Source organism: Microcebus murinus, chromosome 4, assembly GCF_040939455.1.
Source record: "Microcebus murinus isolate Inina chromosome 4, M.murinus_Inina_mat1.0, whole genome shotgun sequence".
In the NCBI taxonomy this organism is placed as follows: domain Eukaryota; kingdom Metazoa; phylum Chordata; class Mammalia; order Primates; family Cheirogaleidae; genus Microcebus; species Microcebus murinus.
Window position 1 is genome coordinate 87,615,009 of NC_134107.1, and position 18,203 is coordinate 87,633,211.

Consider the following 18,203-nt stretch of genomic DNA (forward strand, 5'->3'; position numbering starts at 1 on the left):
TTCATGGGGAACCCATCTATCCGGCTTCTGTACCTTGCCCACTGTTTCAAATGGTCCAATATTGTTGGAATAGTAACGTCAAACCTTGCTGCTAATTCACACATAGTTTGAGATGGATTCGTTTCTACTACAGCTTTAAGGTCATCGTTATCCACCTTGGACTCAGGTCACCCACATGGCTCATTTTGAAGATTAAAATTGCCAGAATGGAACTTCTCAAAGCATTAACTACTGTGTGTTCATTAGCCACATCCTTCCCAAACACTTCATTGATATTTTGAGCTGTCTGCACTGCATTGGTTCCACAATGGAACTCATATTTAAAAATAACATGAATTTTTTACTTATTCATGGTTTTACAAACATTGCTCTACAAAAATTTTTTGAAAGATAATCACAAGACAAAATGTGGTTTGAAAGAATGAGGATGTACCTTCAAAATTAAAAAAAAAAAAAGCTTGGCACGGTGGCTCATACCTGTAATTCTAGCATGCTGGGAGGCCAAAGGGGGGAGGATCGTCTGAGCTCAGGAGTTCAAGACCAGCCTAAGCAAGAGCGAGAAACCGTCTCTACTTAAAATAGAAAGAAATTAGCCAGATAACTAAAAATATGTAGACAAAATTAGCCGGGCATGGTGGTGCATGCCTGTGGTCCCAGCTACTCAGGAGGCTGAGGCAGGAGGATTGCTGAGCCCAGGAGTTTGAGGTTGCTGTGAGCTAGGCTGACGCCACGGCACTCTAGTCCAGGCAAAAGAGTGAGACTCTGTCTCAAAAAAAAAAAAAAAACAAAAAAAACCCAAGAAGTATCAAAGTGAAATATCAGAGATATCAGCTGTCAAACTTAGTACTTAAGGAATTCAGACATTCCATACTTAATAACCTAATATTTACTGCCTTGTCATTTGTCAGTAACATATGTTCCAACCATAGGAAATATAACCTACTGATCTAGGCTTTCGTTTTTCTAAACTAGAGTAGCATTTCCTTATCAAGCATCTTCTAAAATTCTTTGTTCTTCCCCATTTAGCTGAAGCCAAGAATGAGACTTCCTGGGAGAGATGAATATGCAATTCATGAATATTGTATTTGGGCAATGTCCTGGATATTAAATCATCCTTTAATTTCTTGCTTTATAGAATCACTACTACTTACCCAAACTTGTAAAAATAGTGACTTACAAGTTTAGGATCTGATAGAACATGGAGGAAAACATAATTAGTCAACAAATACAAATGCAGTATTCCTGAGTTGCTGTTATTTTTAAGGTTTTATGTTTGGTGCTATGTTGAATGTGTAAAAAGTGTTTGCTTCTGAACTTTCTCATTCTATTAAGGTTTTGGTATACCACAAAGTAAGATAAGGCATGTCTTAATCTGTTCAGTCTGCCATAGCAAAAATCCCATAGATGGGCTGGTTTATAAACAACAGAAATTTATTTGTCGTAGCTCTGGAGGCTATAAAGTCCGGGCTTAAGGTGCCAGAAGGTTCTATGTCTGATAAAGGCACTTTTCCTTGTTCATAAACAGCCATATTTACTGTGCTCTCATATGGTGAAAGGGTGTAGGACCTCTCTGGGTCTCTTTTACAAGGGTACTAATCCCATTCAAGAGGGCTCCACTCTCATGACCTGATCGCCTCCCACAAGGCCTCATCTCCTAACGCCATCACATTGGGATTAGGTTTCAACACATGGACTTTGGGGGGACCCAAACATTTACTTCATAGCAAGGCACAATCTCTATCCCCAAGGACCTTATAATTATAATATCATAAAAATGATTGATGTGAATGATTGATGATGAATGATATGCATATCATAATCATATGAATCATTATATCATATGAATATATATTATCATTAAGAGGATACTACTATAGTCACATGAATCATCAATTAGGTAAATTAGCAACATAGGCAGTAGGTAGACCTCATATTTAGTAATTTTATAGATTCCTATTTTCCTGTATTAATTCCCTAAATCAACTTTTGAAAGCCTTATGGTGCCACAGCCTAGAACAGTGCCCCACTCAGTTGCTCAATAAATACATTTTTGAGTGATTAGGTGAACGATGCTGCTGCCAACCAACAGTTTACTTCTAGCATTATCCCCACTGGGCAATTATGGGTACTTATGTAACTCTTTGACTATTTTTTCTCTTCTTGCATATCTTATGTTATAAAAAGGAGAATGAGGTCCCAATGACGAGTGTAATTCTTATACATGTAATACAGTGGAACAAAAAGGTAAACTGTTTCCATTTTCTAAAAAAACAGAAAACATGAGAGTGGTATATCTATAGCCCCAGGCAGGTAACTGGACTATTAAACTGTGAAGTAAAAGAGTGGAGAATGTGTATAAAATGCTTACAAAATGAAGTATATCACCAAAGTACGTGTCTAAAATGTGAGATGTATTTGGATATTTTTAATTTCTTGGCTCTCTTTGAATGAACCTCTTCCCCCTTTATAACGTGAGTATGTTGTTTGACTTCCACATTCAACTTGCTGAGGCATGAGGTGTGCTTCTGGTAGCGGATGATTCATGTGTGTCAACTGGGTGGGACACTCACTCTAAAGAGGTAGAGAATCAGGTGGGCACAGTGGCTCATGCCTGTAATCCTAGCACCCTGGGGGGGCTGAGGCAGGGGGATCGCAGAAGGTCAGGAGTTCTAGACCAGCCTGAGCAAGAGCAAGACCCCATCTCTACTAAAAATAGAAAGAAGTTAATTGGCCAACTAAAAAATGTATAGAAAAAATTAGCTGGGCATGGTGGTGCATGCCGATAGTCCCAGCTACTCGGGAGGCTGAGGCAGGAGGATCGCTTGAGTCCAGGAGTTTGAGGTTGCTGTAAGCTAGGCTGATGCCACGGCACTCTAGCCTGGGCAACAGAGTGACTCTGTTTCAAAAAAAAAAAAAAGAGGGAGAGAACCTAGAAAGGAGGTGAACTTGAGCTGAAGCTGGGAGAATGAAGCGAGCATTAGATACACAAAGAGGAAGTGGACGAAGGAAGCATGCCTAAAGAGAATTGCCTGTAAAGTACATGAAGGTGGAATGCACCAATCACATGAACATTGACCAGGAAGGAGTCTTGTTAACTGAATTCGTGTGGACACACAGTAACAGAAGATAAGATTGGGAAGGTAAGAACAGAGTCAGCCTCAGTTAGTTTTATGTCAACTTGCCTGAGGGGATGCTCCTATAGTTGGTAAAACATTATTTCTCTGTGTGTCTCTGAGAGTGTTTCTAAATGAGATTGGCATCTGAATCAGCAGACTGATTAAAAAGATTGTCCTCTCTAATGTGAGAGGGCATCATCCAATCCCTTGAGGATCTAAATAAAACAAAGGCAGAGGAAGAACAAATTTACTCTTTCTGCTTGAGCTAGGCCATCCACCTTCTCCTGCCCTCAAACATGGGACCCTTGGTTCTCAGGCTTTCAGACTTGGGCTAAGACTTGTACCATCGGCTCTCCTGGTTCTCAAGTTTTTGGGCTTGGGCTACAACTATACCACCAGCTTTCCTGGGCTTCCAGCTTGCAAACAACATATTGTGGGACTTCTCAGCCTCCAAAATCATGTGAGCCAATCTCTCATAATAAATCTCTTTCTATGTATCTATATCTATATCTTTATCATCTATGTCTATATCTATATCTATATCCTATTGGTCCTGTTTCTCTGGAGAACCCTGACTGATACGGAAAGCTATAGAATGGACTAAGCATGGAGTATGAGCAAAGGTAACAAGGGTTTGAGCTAATGTGAGAACTAAAAACAAAAAGAGAGAAACAATAATTTATTGTATATTTCGAAATACGTAGAATAAATGCTTTATAATATTCACAACACAAAGAAGTGTATTGTTTGAGGTGGGGGATATCCCGATTACCCTGATTTTATCATTGCATATTATATACATGTATCAAAATACCACATTTATGCCATAAATACATACTATTATGCATAAATAAATTAAAAATAAGAGAGGTGTATTCAACCACATTTCTCTAAACCACTTCAATGGGCTGATGTCTTTCTCGATGCCAAGTTAAACATACCAAGACCTGCTTATAGGGTAATCAATTACAATACTATGTGTATTAGAATGAAGATTATTTTCCACTTTTCAAAAAAAACAAATAAATAAGAGAGGTGTGAGAGATGTCACCAAAGAAGAGCTAACAGATGTCAGTGTCCTGTTGGATGTAAAGGGTGAGAAATACATTTAATGTAGCTCCAAAGGTTTGTGTCTGAGCAACACTAGGAAAGTGCCATTAATGAACTATGAAACTCAGAAGTGGAAACTCAAAAGTGAGAGCAAATGATGCAGGAGATGAAGGACACGGGAGCCATTATATGCTTCAGTTTGTCTTCCTGAGCTTGAGGCAATGACAGGCTAGTCAGTCAGCTGGAGAAATGTCCATTTTAGAAAGTTAAAGGACATTCTAAGTGCATAGGCCCATTTGGGTACCAAATTGAGTTCAGTTTGTCTTTGGTGCCCCCAGGTACCTTTCTTGAGCTCATCTCAGTCCCAGGGGCCTAGGACTCTCACCTTGCCCAGTTTATCCTCCCTGACCCATGGATCCCCATCTTAGAGACCTATTTTAGTGCCCTGCCCTACCCAAGCTAGGCTTCTGCCCAGGGGACTGGCATGCAGCCACTGAATTCCAGGCAGTTAGGGTGCCCTGCTCTCTACAGACAGACCTCCCCTCCAGTGTCTCCTGGCCTGGAGTCCTCCTGCTGTCTCTCCCACAATAAGATGTCCCTACATCATAACAAAAGAGTGTCAAGATAGTACACTGTGCTCATAAGCCAAGTTTGGCTCTCACCTGAGCCAAATCCCCCTGCTCTGGCATGTCTCACACATGTAACATCCAAGGTCAGGGAAGGTGGGACTTGGCATATGCTAAATTTTGAATGTTTGTCCCCTCCAAAACTCATGTTGAAATTGAATTGCCATTGTGACAGTATTGGGAGGTGGGGCCTTTAAGAGATGTGTAGGTCATGAGGGTTCCACCTCCAAAGGTCCACCCCTCTTGTTCTCTCTCTCTCTCCACCCACCCACCTTCTACCACCTGATGATTTCTGCCATGTTATGACAAGCAAGAAGGCCCTTGCCAGATGCCAGCACCTTAACATTGAACTTCCCAGCCTCACAACTGTGAGCTGATAAATTTCTGTTCATTATAAAGTACCCAGTCTTGGGTATTCTGTTAGAACAACACAAAATAGACTAAGACAGCATGGAAACTCCAGCTTCTACAAGTTCTCTAGGTCATACCTTGTACTTACACTCTAGCCTCCCCGTTTGGCAGGCAGTGAATGGTAATAGATGATTGAGCAATGAGTACATGGAACCTTCTGGCTGTTTGTTTATGGTCAGTTGGAGGCAATAATTGTTCAAATGGCTTATATTTTTTCATCGGTATCAATTCCTTCCCCCTTTCAATCTAAACTTCCTTCTCCAAAAGCATCTGCATTTTAAATTAAGGCTGCTAGAAGAGGACAATATTTAAAACAAGGAATAGGCCAGGTGCAGTGGCTCATGCCTGTAATCCTAGCACCCTGGGAGGACGAAGCAGGAGGATCACTTGAGCTCAGTAATTCGAGACTAGCCTGAGTGAAGAGCTAGGTCCCATGTCTACTAAAAAAAGAAAAAAATTAGCCGGGTGTCATGATGTGTGCCTGTAGTCCCAGCTACTTGGGAGGCTGAGGCAAGAGGATCACTTGAGCCCGTGAGTTTGAGGTTGCAGTGAGCTATGATGATGCCACTGCACTCTAGCTAAAGCAACAGAGTGAGACTCTGTCTCCAGTAAATAAATAAACAAACCAAAGAATAAAGTGCATTATGAAAGTCTGAGCATTGGGAGAATACACCTTGGGACATTAAACCCTTCTGCATGGAAGGGCAGGTAAAATTTTGCTGTTCTGAAGAGGCTTCACTTCCCCTGCTATACCATTTATATATTGTCAGACTTCTCAAAACACCCTTCACATGTCTACTGGAGAACTGCATGTTCAGCATTACCTAATTTCCTCATAAATCTCTTGCCTTTTAATCAGCTAAGTGGCTATCTACTGAATTTCCCTGATTTATTGATATCTTTTGAGGGCTGAAGTTATGTCCAGATACTAAGTGATTAAATGTAGATGAAATGGCACATCACTGTAATTATTAATATAATAGAAAAGGGAATCATGACTGTGCATACAAAAGATCCCACAGAGGTGAATTGCAGACAGCTTCTTAAAAGGGCAGGCTCCACGGTTGCAGAGAAAACTGTACTACCAAGCTAATTTTTCCAAGGAAATCTTCCCAACAGCGCTCATTAGAGATGCATTTGCATTCGCTGGCTCAGCAGTTCTGCAGGAACCATGACCCCCTCCAAATTCACTGAGTAGGGACTTTGGCCGCTGACTAAACTGAAAGGTTAAAATCCCAGACTCTGGGCCAGTTGCGGTGGCTCACGCCTGTAATCCTAGCACTCTGGGAGGCTGAGGCAGGCGGATTGCTCGAGGTCAGGAGTTCGAAACCAGCCTGAGCAAGAGCGAGACCCCCGTCTCTACTATAAATAAAAAGAAATTAATTGGCCAACTAATATATATAGAAAAAAAATTAGCCAGGCATGGTGGCACATGCCTGTAGTCCCAGCTACTCGGGAGGCTGAGGCAGCAGGATTGCTTGAGCCCAGGAGACTGAGGTTGCTGTGAGCTAGGCTGATGCCACGGCACTCACTCTAGCCTGGGCAACAAAGCAAGACTCTGTCTCAAAAAAAAAAAAAAAAAAAATCCCAGACTCTGTTTGCACCCTCAGCCACCAAACTCTGTGTCACCTCTGGGGGATGTTTAAACTTTTCTGAGACCCCAATTCTTCAACCGTTAACCCAAAGCAATCCCTGCTGAAGACAGTTACGATAATACTCTCTTTAAAAACAAAGCAAGACACTTTGATTTAACAGGACATTATGCAGGTGCCATAAAATGAGACAGATTATTGTTTATGCCACAGGTCTTTGAGTCGTTACAATTGTTAAAGCACCACCTGCTGGAAACTCCAGTGATAAGAGGCTGGTACCAGAAAGGTGAGAAAATGTCAGCTGCCTGTCTGCCAAAGAGAACTTAGTTTCAAAATACAAATAGTAACAATGCTATTCAGCTATAAGAAACAATGGTGATCTAGCACCTCTTGTATTTTCCTGGCTAGAGCTGGAACCCATTCTATTAAGTGAAGTATCCCAAGAATGGAAAAACAAGCTCCACATGTACTCACCAGCAAATTGGTATTAACTGATCAACACCTAAGTGGACATACAGGAATAACATTTATTGGGTGTCGGGCAGGTGGGAGGGGGGAGGGGGGAGGGGGGAGGTATATACATACATCATGAGTGCGATGTGCACCGTCTGGGGGATGGACACGCTTGAAGCTCTGACTCGAGGGGGGGAGGTGGGGCAAGGGCAATATATGTAACCTTAACATTTGTGCCCCCATAATATGCTGAAAAAATAAATAAATATAATTAGGAAAAAAAAATAGTAACAATGGCACCAGCAAAGCCCTCTCTTCTTACAGTGTAACCATAGTTGCGTAATATAGTATTAATATTATACATCTATACTACAGAACAATGTAGCAACACTATTACATTGTTCAGTAAGGTGGAGGTTTTTTTAATGTCATGAATATCTATAAGAAATAATGAAAAATTGATAAATATTGCTTAATAGGCAAGAAAAGGATTTAGAGGAGGTTATCAACAAAAGAATGTGCTGTGTCTCAGAAGCTGTGCTTGTGCTTCAGGGATCAACATATATTTAGATAGATGGTTACTTATTGTCATTAATGGATTTTATGGTAAAGTAATGATTAAAAGATTCTTTATGAAAATGAATGGGTTGTTATCAAATGTATTTGTAATTTTAAACATTGCGATAACTTAAGACTGTCAATCTCTGTAATAAGACTATTCATATTATAGCACCAGTTTCTCAGAGAGTCTAATGTGAACAAGGTAAACCTGACTAGGTAGTTCTAGGACAGGGCCTGAGAATCTATTTTTTTTCCTTTTATTTATTATTATTATTATTTTAACTTTCTTTTTCTTTCTTTTTTTTTTTTTTAACACCAACTTGAACCAGAGAGAACCAGTTTTAAAAGTATCTCCAGTGTTTCTGACATTCTGCCAAGTTTGGAAAGCTATGAATCTAGCACTACTGGGCATAAACCTGAGACAAATTATATCACCTTCCTATGCCTTTGTTTATTTATCTTAAAAAAGGGAACTGGGAGAAAAAAAGTAAAAAAGGGAACTGGACTAGATAATAAGCCCTTCCATGGGTCAGAGGTCAAGATTTTCAAATTCCTTGATTATTGACATTATTGGGCAAATTTAAACTACTTGTACACAGTAAACATTCAACAAATATTTGTTTAGTGAGGAGGGACACAAATCAGTTATAAGAGGTGACTTAAGGATTTTTCCAAGAACACTCAGACTCAAGTAGGATAGTTCAATTGTGTTAAAACATTAACATTTACTTATGGTGGTATATTTTCCAGTTTGATATTTGTACTTCAGAGTTTTCTCTAAAATGTTTAAATTTATGGTTTCATTTGAATATGTAAACAAAGTATATCTCTAGAAGTTAACAGAGATAAATTGAGATTTGGATGATTTTCTAGAGTTAAAAAAAATGCTACCTCTTTTTTCCCAAAGTCCATCAAATATGTAGGTATGCTAAACACCCAAATATGTAACCAAAGACCTTGTGAATGGCAGCCAAACAGCAATCTGATAGATGGAGGATCAGCAACCACAGTTTTAACTACAGCTGTCCCTGATGAAAATAAAATGAAACAATAAACAAAACCAGCACGATTTAAAAAAAAAAAAAAGAATCAGTGTGCTAATCAAACCAAAAATCTTCCCCAAACAGTGAAACATTTTAACATAACCTTTTCCATTCACTGATAGTTGTTAATGACAACGAAACATAAATTGAAAATGATAGTTTTAATTTGTTGCAGAGAATGAAAGATCATTTCACTTAAAAAAGTAAAAACTTCACTGTGGTAATTCAGAATTGGAAAGTGTGTATTCCCACAAATGATCTGTGAGCTCACTCTGACTTCCCTTCAATAGCGGCATAGCCCCCAAATATTAATAGATAGGTTTCCCTCACCTTACAGAAGACAGGACTGCGAGAAGCTGAAGATGAAGAAATTTCAAATATGTTAAGTCATTGAAAATCCACAAGAGGAACTGGTTAGTCAAAGAAACCACACAGTGAATGTACTCCCATGAATTCAAAGTCATTTAATAATATGATCCACCATTTCTTATCATATTTTTACAAAAAAGTTTACAGTGACATTTTGTTGGTTGACACTATACTGATGCTACACGTTAACATTCTGTATTGAGGAAGTATCATAAAAATCTCATGACATTACGAATATTTGTTAAGAAGTAGTGTAGTATCTTCTTTTAACAATTGAGGGCTGCTCCTAGGCATACTCTTCTCTGAGGAAGTATTACTTTTGTGTTTGCATTTTGATAATAACCTATTTTTTTCTACCAGTTACAGAAACAAAGTTTTCTCCTTATTGCAATAATTTGCAGTAGGACTTAGTTTACTGAGCTGATGCTTAATATTATAAAATGAGATCAATAGAAATATTCCAGGGGGTCGTGAGAATTTTTCAAAAAGGATGGTGCAATTTATTTACTTGGGTCTGTGAAATCTTGGAGAGTAGGATCTGGGACTGGAAGAAATGTCCAGTGTCACAGGCTTTAAGAGCAGAGAGAGTTTGCTCTGGAATCTGGAATGAACAACAGGGGAGGAATTAAAAAAAAAAATTTTTTTTAGCTGGGTGCAGTGGCTCACACCTGTAATCCTAGCACTTTGGGAGGCTGAGGTGGGAGGATCACTTGAGGTCAGGAGTTTGAGACCAGCCTGAGCAAGTGTGAGATCCCCTCTCTACAAAAAGTAGAAAAAATTAGCCGGGCATGGTGGTGCATGCCTGTAGTTCCAGCTACATGGGAGGCTGAGGCAGGAGGATCCCTTGAGTCCAGGAGTTTGAGGTTTCTGTGAGCCATGATGACACCACTGCACTCCAGCCTGGGCAACAAAGTGAGACCCTATGTTAAAATTTTTAAAAATTAAAAAAAGAAAAAAGAAACAAGTAGGAGAGGGCTCCTAGGTTTATTGCACCCCAGGTTAAGGCTCCTATAGCACTCACACTTGAACCTCAGGACTTCTCAAGTACTGCCCCATCCATTTCCCCACCATAGGCAATTGTCACCAGGCCTCATATGCCTAAGACCATAAGGCCTGTAGACAATGACTGCCTCCTCAGGGCAAAACCCCAAAGCCTCCAACTGAGGAAAGCTACCCCTGACCACAGAGCCCAGTCCAGCTGGGCTGCTTTCAGGCCGGGTCCTAAGGCCGGCTCACTCCTGGGTCTCTCCCCAGTCCTGCTTTCCCACATGTGCCTCTGGGACCCCCGAGCCTGCGGGGGTCCTGCACCTCGTCTCCCCGACACTCATAGGTATTGGTCCTCAAACACACAGAAATACAATCCTTGCCTTGGGTTCTGCTCTCTTTTGGTATTTCTACATTTGCTATACAGTTTAACATTCCTTCCTAAAAACCTAACCCCTGGATCCAATCCAACGCCGTAGAGTGTCCACCCCAGGTTGCATTTCCCCACATGTCCCCTAGGCAGTCGGCAGGCTCCGCTCTGTCCTGGTGGGGCACGAGTGTGCGCTGTCCTCTCCAGCTACAGGGCCACAGAGTGGGTCTCCTGGAGGTTCTCCTCAAGCTTCAGTCCCAGGTTGTCGATCCCAATGCTGGTGGTCGCAGGCACGGTGCTTTCATGCGGCTCTGCCGTGCGAGTCGGGGTGGAGCAGTACAGGATGAAGCCCAGCATGATGACGCTGAAGGACAGGATGTAGAGTCCCGAAAACTAGGAGAGAAAAACAGGCAAAAGAAATTGTAGGCCATGCACAGTGGCTCACACCTGTAATCCTAGCACTCTGGGAGGCCAAGGCGGGAGGATCACTCAAGGTCAGGAGTTCAAAACCAGCCTGAGCAAGAGTGAGACCCCCGTCTCTACTAAAAAAATAGAAAGAAATTAGCTGGACAACGAAATATATATAGAAAAAAATTAGCCGGGCATGGTGGCGCATGTCTGGAGTCCCAGCTACTCCGGAGGCTGAGGCAGAAAGATTGCCTGAGCCCAGGAGTTTGAGGTTGCTGTGAGCTACGCTGACGCCACGGCACTCTAGCCCGGGCAACAGAGTGACTCTGCCTCAAAAAAAATAAATAAAATTAAAAAATCGTGCTCCCTCGCGTCCATCTTTGCCACTGCCTTTTGCCTACCATGCTTTGATGTCTCCCTTCTCATAACCTTTTTCCTGAAAGTTGCCTGAGGAGACGCCAACACCCAAAACCCTCCCAGAGATACCAGTAAATGGAAGGACTCTGGCAACAGTACCGGGCACCCTGGCCAGTTAGATGCTTGGATCTTTAGGAGAGATGGGACTTCGCCTTTCTCTGTGATGGTCCAGCTGCACCCCACCCTGTCCGTAGTCCTACTTAGTGGAGAAAGCAAACGGTCAGCATGGACACCATGAGACAGCCTGGTTCAGACCCTAGACACGATGACTACACACTATTGGTATGAAACAAAGGAACACAGGACCTATGATATTAATAGAATGTGGACGGACACAGGCGACATCTGCTCAACAGCCTCTCAATGTATGCTATTCCAATGAAATTCCTTTTGTTAAAATTTGATAGATTATCTTCTCTCTGTAGGCAAGTAGGTTTTTTGTTTTGGCTTTTTTGCTTCTTGGTTTTTTGGGGGGAGATTTTTTGAGATAGGGTTTCACTCTGTTGCCTGAGCTAGAATACAGTGGCATCATCGTACCTCACTGAAAACCCCAAACTCCTGGGCTCAAGCGATCCTCCTGCCTCAGTCCCGAGTAGCTGGGACTACAGGTGCATGCCACCACTCCTGGCCTCAAGTGATCCTCCCACCTTGGCCTCCCAGTGCTAGGATTACAGGAATGAGCCACCATGCCTGGCCCTAGACAAATGGTATATAGTCAAATTTATGGTAGGCTGAGCAGATTCAGATTTTTAGAGCCGGAAAAGAGCTTAAGACATCACTTTTCAAAAGAGTTTGAAGCCCAAAGAAGTGACTGGTGTAAGGTCCAGTGAAGACAACTACAGAGAAAACAGGGCCCAACAGGAGGCATCTCCTAACCTCTCTGCTCTCAGAAAGATCCTCTAGCAGGATCCCATTCTGATAACACTCCATAAGGGTAGATGAAATTTTGGGTAACCTTCTTCAACCTGCTCCTTTTTAGGACTGAAAACAACCACCCAGAGAAAAAAGTAATAAGGACAGAACACTAATCCATTGGGTGTGTATACTGAAAATGACATTCTGACATACTCCAAAAGTTTAAATAAATTATATTAAGTACTTTGCATATTTGCTTTTATTTGAATTGGGGATCCATATAAAAGTTCAAGTATTAAATAAATCAATATCTGTTTTTAATTGCATGATAAATAAAGCACAGAAATAAAGTAGCTAAAGACTGACCAAGAATGGTATAGTAAAAATTGGAGAAATTATATAGCACAATTAATGTGTAATTACATGCCCCAGATTTTTTTTTTAATGGAACAAGCAAACTCAACTTACGAATGGTCTTGCTAACCTGATTTTAAAGTTAAGAATATTTTATTCAAGCCAATAAATCTTTTTAAATTAGATTAGATTTCATATTATACCCAATAAAAAGAGTTTAAAGTAAGGGGCTGACAGAGAAAAGCAATAAGAAAACAGAATGGGCTGGAGAAGGGGAAGAGAAAGAAGATGAGAGGGAAAAAGAGAGAGAGAGAGGAAAAAGAAAGTAAGATTCACTCCCAAAAGTGAAAGGAAAAACTAAATAGGTTTTTGAAATGAGTATTAAGTAGATTGCTGGTCACCATCCAGTTGTGGGCTTCTGTGGGTCACTAGTGGTTTTAAAATGTTAATTTTTTTTTATAGATGCTCAATTACTACTTCTTAACCTTAAACCTTGAGGATTCCTTAAGGAATTCTCCCCAAAACAGGAAAGTCTTCCTTGGATTCAGTGATAACGCAAAGCCAGTGACATTAAGCTGAACAGTCTACTATAATTTCCTGGCACTGACTTTAATTCTTAGATCTAATACTTAGCACAGTGCCCAACACACAGCAAGTGTTCAATAACGTTTGTAGAAAAAAATGATTCAATGAATACTAGGTGAAGTTAGAGCTATTTAGAGTACCTTAAACTTCCAAAGTTGGTATTATGAAAGGCAATCAAGGTATCCTACAGAATGTCCACAGTTTACCTGTGGGAAAACCTATATAATGTGTTCAAAACCCATTCTGTTTGGTTTGGTGGTTTTTAAGTGTTCAGCAGAAAAAATATGTGTATCTTAAGGCAGGTGGTTGAATGGAGGCATCTTTATTAGAACAAGGAGACTAATAAATGGAGAATGGAGTGCGGTAAGTCTCCTGAATTAGAGACTTTTACTTTTTCCTTTTTGTAAATTCTACCTTTGAGGTCTGGATCTATACAAGAAGTTTCTTTTGGCTACTTTATTCAATAAGTATTTACTCAAAATCAATTGCACAGAAGGCAGAGTGCTTAAGGTCTGACCCAGATATGTATAAAAAATTTTAAGCCTCTTTTTCAACTCTGCTTCAAAAAATCAAAGTTATTTTAGAAACACCATTTTTTAAATTGGGGATATATTATGCTTATGATTGTCTTTAAAAACTATTTCTAAAATGCTAGATATTCTCATTATGCTCTGAATTTTTTTCTACCTCTGTTATTTACTCTGAAGATCATAGCAGACCTCCTCTTCACTCTCTGAGTCTTGAAGCAACCTTTGACCAAAAACAATAAAATCTGATCTGAGTTAAGAGTGAGCTGCTGGACATGCAAGCATAAAGCAACATAAAACAAAAGAACTATAAAGGAATTTATAGACTGCATGCTCCAATTCTGAGAATAGTAGTTAAAGTTATATGGCCAAAAAATGACACATGAAAGGACTTTTTCATATGAAAGTTAAGAGCCGCTGAAGCTAAGGATAGCTACCAACTGGCCTGGAACTATGGTATAGAAACACATTCACCCCCTAGTGGTGGCCACATGAAATGCAGCCACACCACCACAAAAAAATCTCACTGACTACCTTTAAGACTGACATTGTAGTACTTGCTAATTCGGCTCTCATAGAAAAAAAAAAAAATCTGGGCCCATCAAGACCACTAATCTGATTCACTTTGACGTTTGTTACTTTTTTCTTTGCTTTTTTTTTTTTTTTTTTGAGACGGGGTCTCACTCTGTCACCTGGGCTGAGCTAGAGTGCTGTGGCCTCAACCTAGCTCCCAGCAACCTCAAACTCCTGGGCTCAAGTGATCTTCCAGCCTGGGCCTCCCAGAGTGCTAGGATTATAGCCGTGAGCCACCACGCCCAGCCCTCCTTTGTTACTTTTCATGATACTATCAATAAGCTATAAATACTTCTTCAGTCTTAGTACACAAATACCTTAACCAGCAAAGATAACAGTGGGTTCCTGTCTCGTGTTAATCTTGCAAGGCAAAAGCGTTTATGCTCCTTCGGCAGAAATTTCTGAGGACTCATTGAATTTAATGTATCAATAATTTAGCTAAGTGTTGTTGAGTTCATGGCCAATTCCTGGGAATAGTGTAAGTCAGCACTGAGGATTTCTGTCTGGATACAAAATCTTACAAAGACAAAGAAATGTAGTTGATGTTCCCTACTGAAACTAAAATTGCCAGTTATCAGCCAACACCCTATTTGCTCAAGTGACTGTGGGGAAAGACAGCAAACAGGTCAACAAGGCCTTACTGAAGGTACGCTGAGAAAAGACACGTTTCTTGAGCAGCAGTCCTCAAGGTGTGATCCAAAGGCCTTTGAAGAGACCCAAGACCCTTGAGGGGAAATCCATAAGGTCAAAACTATTATTACAATAATACCGATATGCCATCACCCTTTTCACTTTCATTGTCTTACAAGTGCGCAGTAGAACGTCCTAGGCAACATAACATGTGCTATCACAAAGCAGAATATGAGAACCCAGCTGTTTTCTCTTAAGCCACACAGCAAAGAGATTTTTAAAATGTAAAGCAATGTCACTCTTCTCACTATTTTAGTTTATTTTGGAAAATACAGTTTTTTCATAAAAATATGTTATTTGGCCTGGACATGGTGGCTCAATCCTGTAATCCCAGCACTTTGGGAGGCTGAGGTGGGAGGATCACTTGAGCCCAGGATTTGAAGACCAGCCTGGGCAAATACAGTAAGATCCTGTCTCTATAAAAAGTTTTAAAAATTAGCCAGACATAGTGGCACATCTGTCACCCAAGCTACTTGGGAGGCTGAGACAGGAGGATCTCTTGAGCCCAGGAGTTTGAGGTTGCAGTGAGCTGTGATCACACCTCTGCACTCTAGCCTGGGCCACAGAGTGACACTCTGTCTCTTAAGGGAAAAAAAAAGTTACTTATGTTAACATGAGTTTCTTAATAAATTAATAAATAAGTATTTTATAAATTTCTCATTTTTAATTTCTAATATGGTAAATAATAGTTATAAGTGACTAGAGTCCTTAACTTGTAAGCATTTAACAGGGTCCTAAGATTTAAAAAGAATGAGAACTGCTATCCTCGGTGTTTTCAAATTAGCTGTGAAGTTGAAAAAAATCTATTTATTTGGTTCTCTCTGCAGTATAAGACTTGACAGATTCTTAAGCTTGAGATTCTCACCTGAGTAACAAAAATGAGAGGGAAAGTACAGCGTGGAAGGAAGATTGGACTGATAGGAGCCTGGTAACTAAAATTTAGTCTTGGCCAGGCGTGGTGGCTCACGCCTGTAATCCTAGCACTCTGGGAGGCCGAGGCGGGAGGATTGCTCGAGGTCAAGAGTTCGAAACCAGCCTGAGCAAGAGCGAAACCCCGTCTCTACTATAAATAGAAAGAAATTAACTGGCCAAATAATATATATAGAAAAAATTAGCCGGGCATGGTGGTGCATGTCTGTAGTCCCAGCTACTCGGAAGGCTGAGGCAGTAGGATTGCTTGAGCCCAGGAGTTTGAAGTTGCTGTGAGCTAGGCTGACGCCACGGCACTCATTCTAGCCTGGGCAACAAAGCGAGACTCTGTCTCAAAAATAAACAAATAAAATAAAATTTAGTCTTAACCACTAACCAGCTGCTGACTAAAGACAGGTCACTCAACTGCACATAACCTCCCCAGACCTTCCTTTCCTTTAACTAAAATGAGATGGTTGGACCAGTCAGTCATTTTCAAAGGCAGGTGTATCAGACTCTCTGGGATATTATTTTTCAAACTACATATTTGCTCTCTGGCTTTCCCTGAAGATGCCGATGCATTCCTGCCTTGAGAGTTAGTGCACACGATAGTGGCCATTACTGACGGTAACAGTTATGCTTTTGAGTGCTGTGATGCTGTGGAGATAGAAAACGTCTAAAAAACCACAGCATTGACTTACCCTTAAAGTCCCTTCTGGACATAAAATTATTACCAAGGATGGAACCATTTCCGTCATGCACGCATGATGATGCACCCCTCTCCCCTTCCTTTCTGTCAGGTACTCCAGAGTTTTTGTCCGTGTACCAGGGCCAAAGAAAGTGAACAGAAAAGTCCATAGTGCCCAGCCTAAGTTAGATTGTCCCTCAAGGTGGACAGGCAGCTCTGGGACTGCTTGTTTATCACCTGGAAACGTGCATTAGCATTTACATAAGCCAGCTCCTAGGGCATGCCATAGAAGATGAAATCCATTGTATTTCACCCTTTAGAAAAACCCTAAAAGGGCAAATTCTTGCCCCACCCCCACTCTTAGACAGGGTCTTGCTCTGTTGACCAGGTTAAAGCGCAGCGATATCATCATAGCACCTCAACTCCTGTACTCAAGCAATCGTCCCACCTCAGCCTCCCAAGTTGCTGGGACTACAGGTGTGTACCACCACGCCCAGCTAATTTTTCTATTTTTTGCAGAGATGGGGTCTTGCTATGTTGCTCAGGCTGGTCTCAAACTCCTGGCCTCAAGTGATCCTCTCACCTCAGCCTCCCCAAGTGCTAGGATTATATAGGTGTGAGTCACTGTGTCTGGCCCAGGCAATTCTTACTTGGACCAATTTTCTTAATTTGGAAGCAGTAAAAGGAGGGAGGCCTGACCAATGAAATTCTTGTGAAGAGGATGAGAAGGTTTTATTTTGGATTAAGAATTTTTTTTTTTTTTTGAGACAGAGTCTCACTTTGTTGCCCAGGCTAGAATGAGTGCCGTGGCGTCAGCCTAGCTCACAGCAACCTCAAACTCCTGGGCTCAAGCAATCCTTCTGCCTCAGCCTCCTGAGTAGCTGGGACTACATGTATGCGCCACCATGCCCGGCTAATTTTTTCCATATACATTTTTAGTTGTCCGGCTAATTTCTTTCTATTTATAGTAGAGACGGGGTCTCACTCTTGCTCAGGGGTCTCACTCTTGCTCAGGTTTCAAACTCCTGACCTCGAGCAATCCTCCAGCCTTGGCCTCCCAGAGTGCTAGGATTACAGGCGTGAGCCACCGTGCCTGGCCGTGGATTAAGAATCTTGAAGAAACTTGCTACTTCTTTTGGACTAAACAAGTGTTCTTATTTGAACATGACTTATTTGCTTACCTTATAGTCAAACAGAAAGAGTCCAAAGAAAAGGCTGTAAAGATCTGCTGTCAAGATGCCCAGGTTGACAGAGGTAGCACTAGTGGCTTTAATCACCAATGGCATGAAGCTGTACAGGCAAAACATACAGAGGGCAAATGCCACAAACAGCAAGGCTGTGAAAAAATGGAATATCTAATATTATGGGAAGGAATCAGAAGGCAAAAGAACTTGAGGTTTGGCTGTCATAAAAAACTCCCAGACTCTTAAACATATTATCTACAAGGCCGCTTGCTAACAGTTAGCATTGCAAATGCACTACAAAATTCTCTGGAAAAAAAAACAAAACAATAACAAGTTGTAATGTAGATAAGGACTTCAAAAATCCAACAGGGTGTTGGTCAAGGCTATAAAATCTTGCTACCCACCCTCCCAGGGCAGAGTGATGTCCATGATAAAAGG

General features: G+C 41.0%; 1 protein-coding gene across 1 annotated transcript in view; it reads right to left on the bottom strand.

Annotated features, from left to right (window-relative positions):
* Window positions 1–9,090: 9,090 nt before the first annotated feature.
* Window positions 9,091–18,203, bottom strand: part of SLC35F2 (solute carrier family 35 member F2) — a 53,612-nt gene continuing 44,499 nt past the window's right edge. The window contains exons 7-8 of the mRNA XM_076002479.1: window positions 17,763–17,917; window positions 9,091–10,968 (exon numbers count right to left, since the gene is read on the bottom strand). Of these exons, the coding sequence (XP_075858594.1) occupies window positions 10,783–10,968; window positions 17,763–17,917 (341 nt within the window). The 3' untranslated portion in view covers window positions 9,091–10,782. The remainder of the gene's footprint in view (window positions 10,969–17,762; window positions 17,918–18,203) is intronic.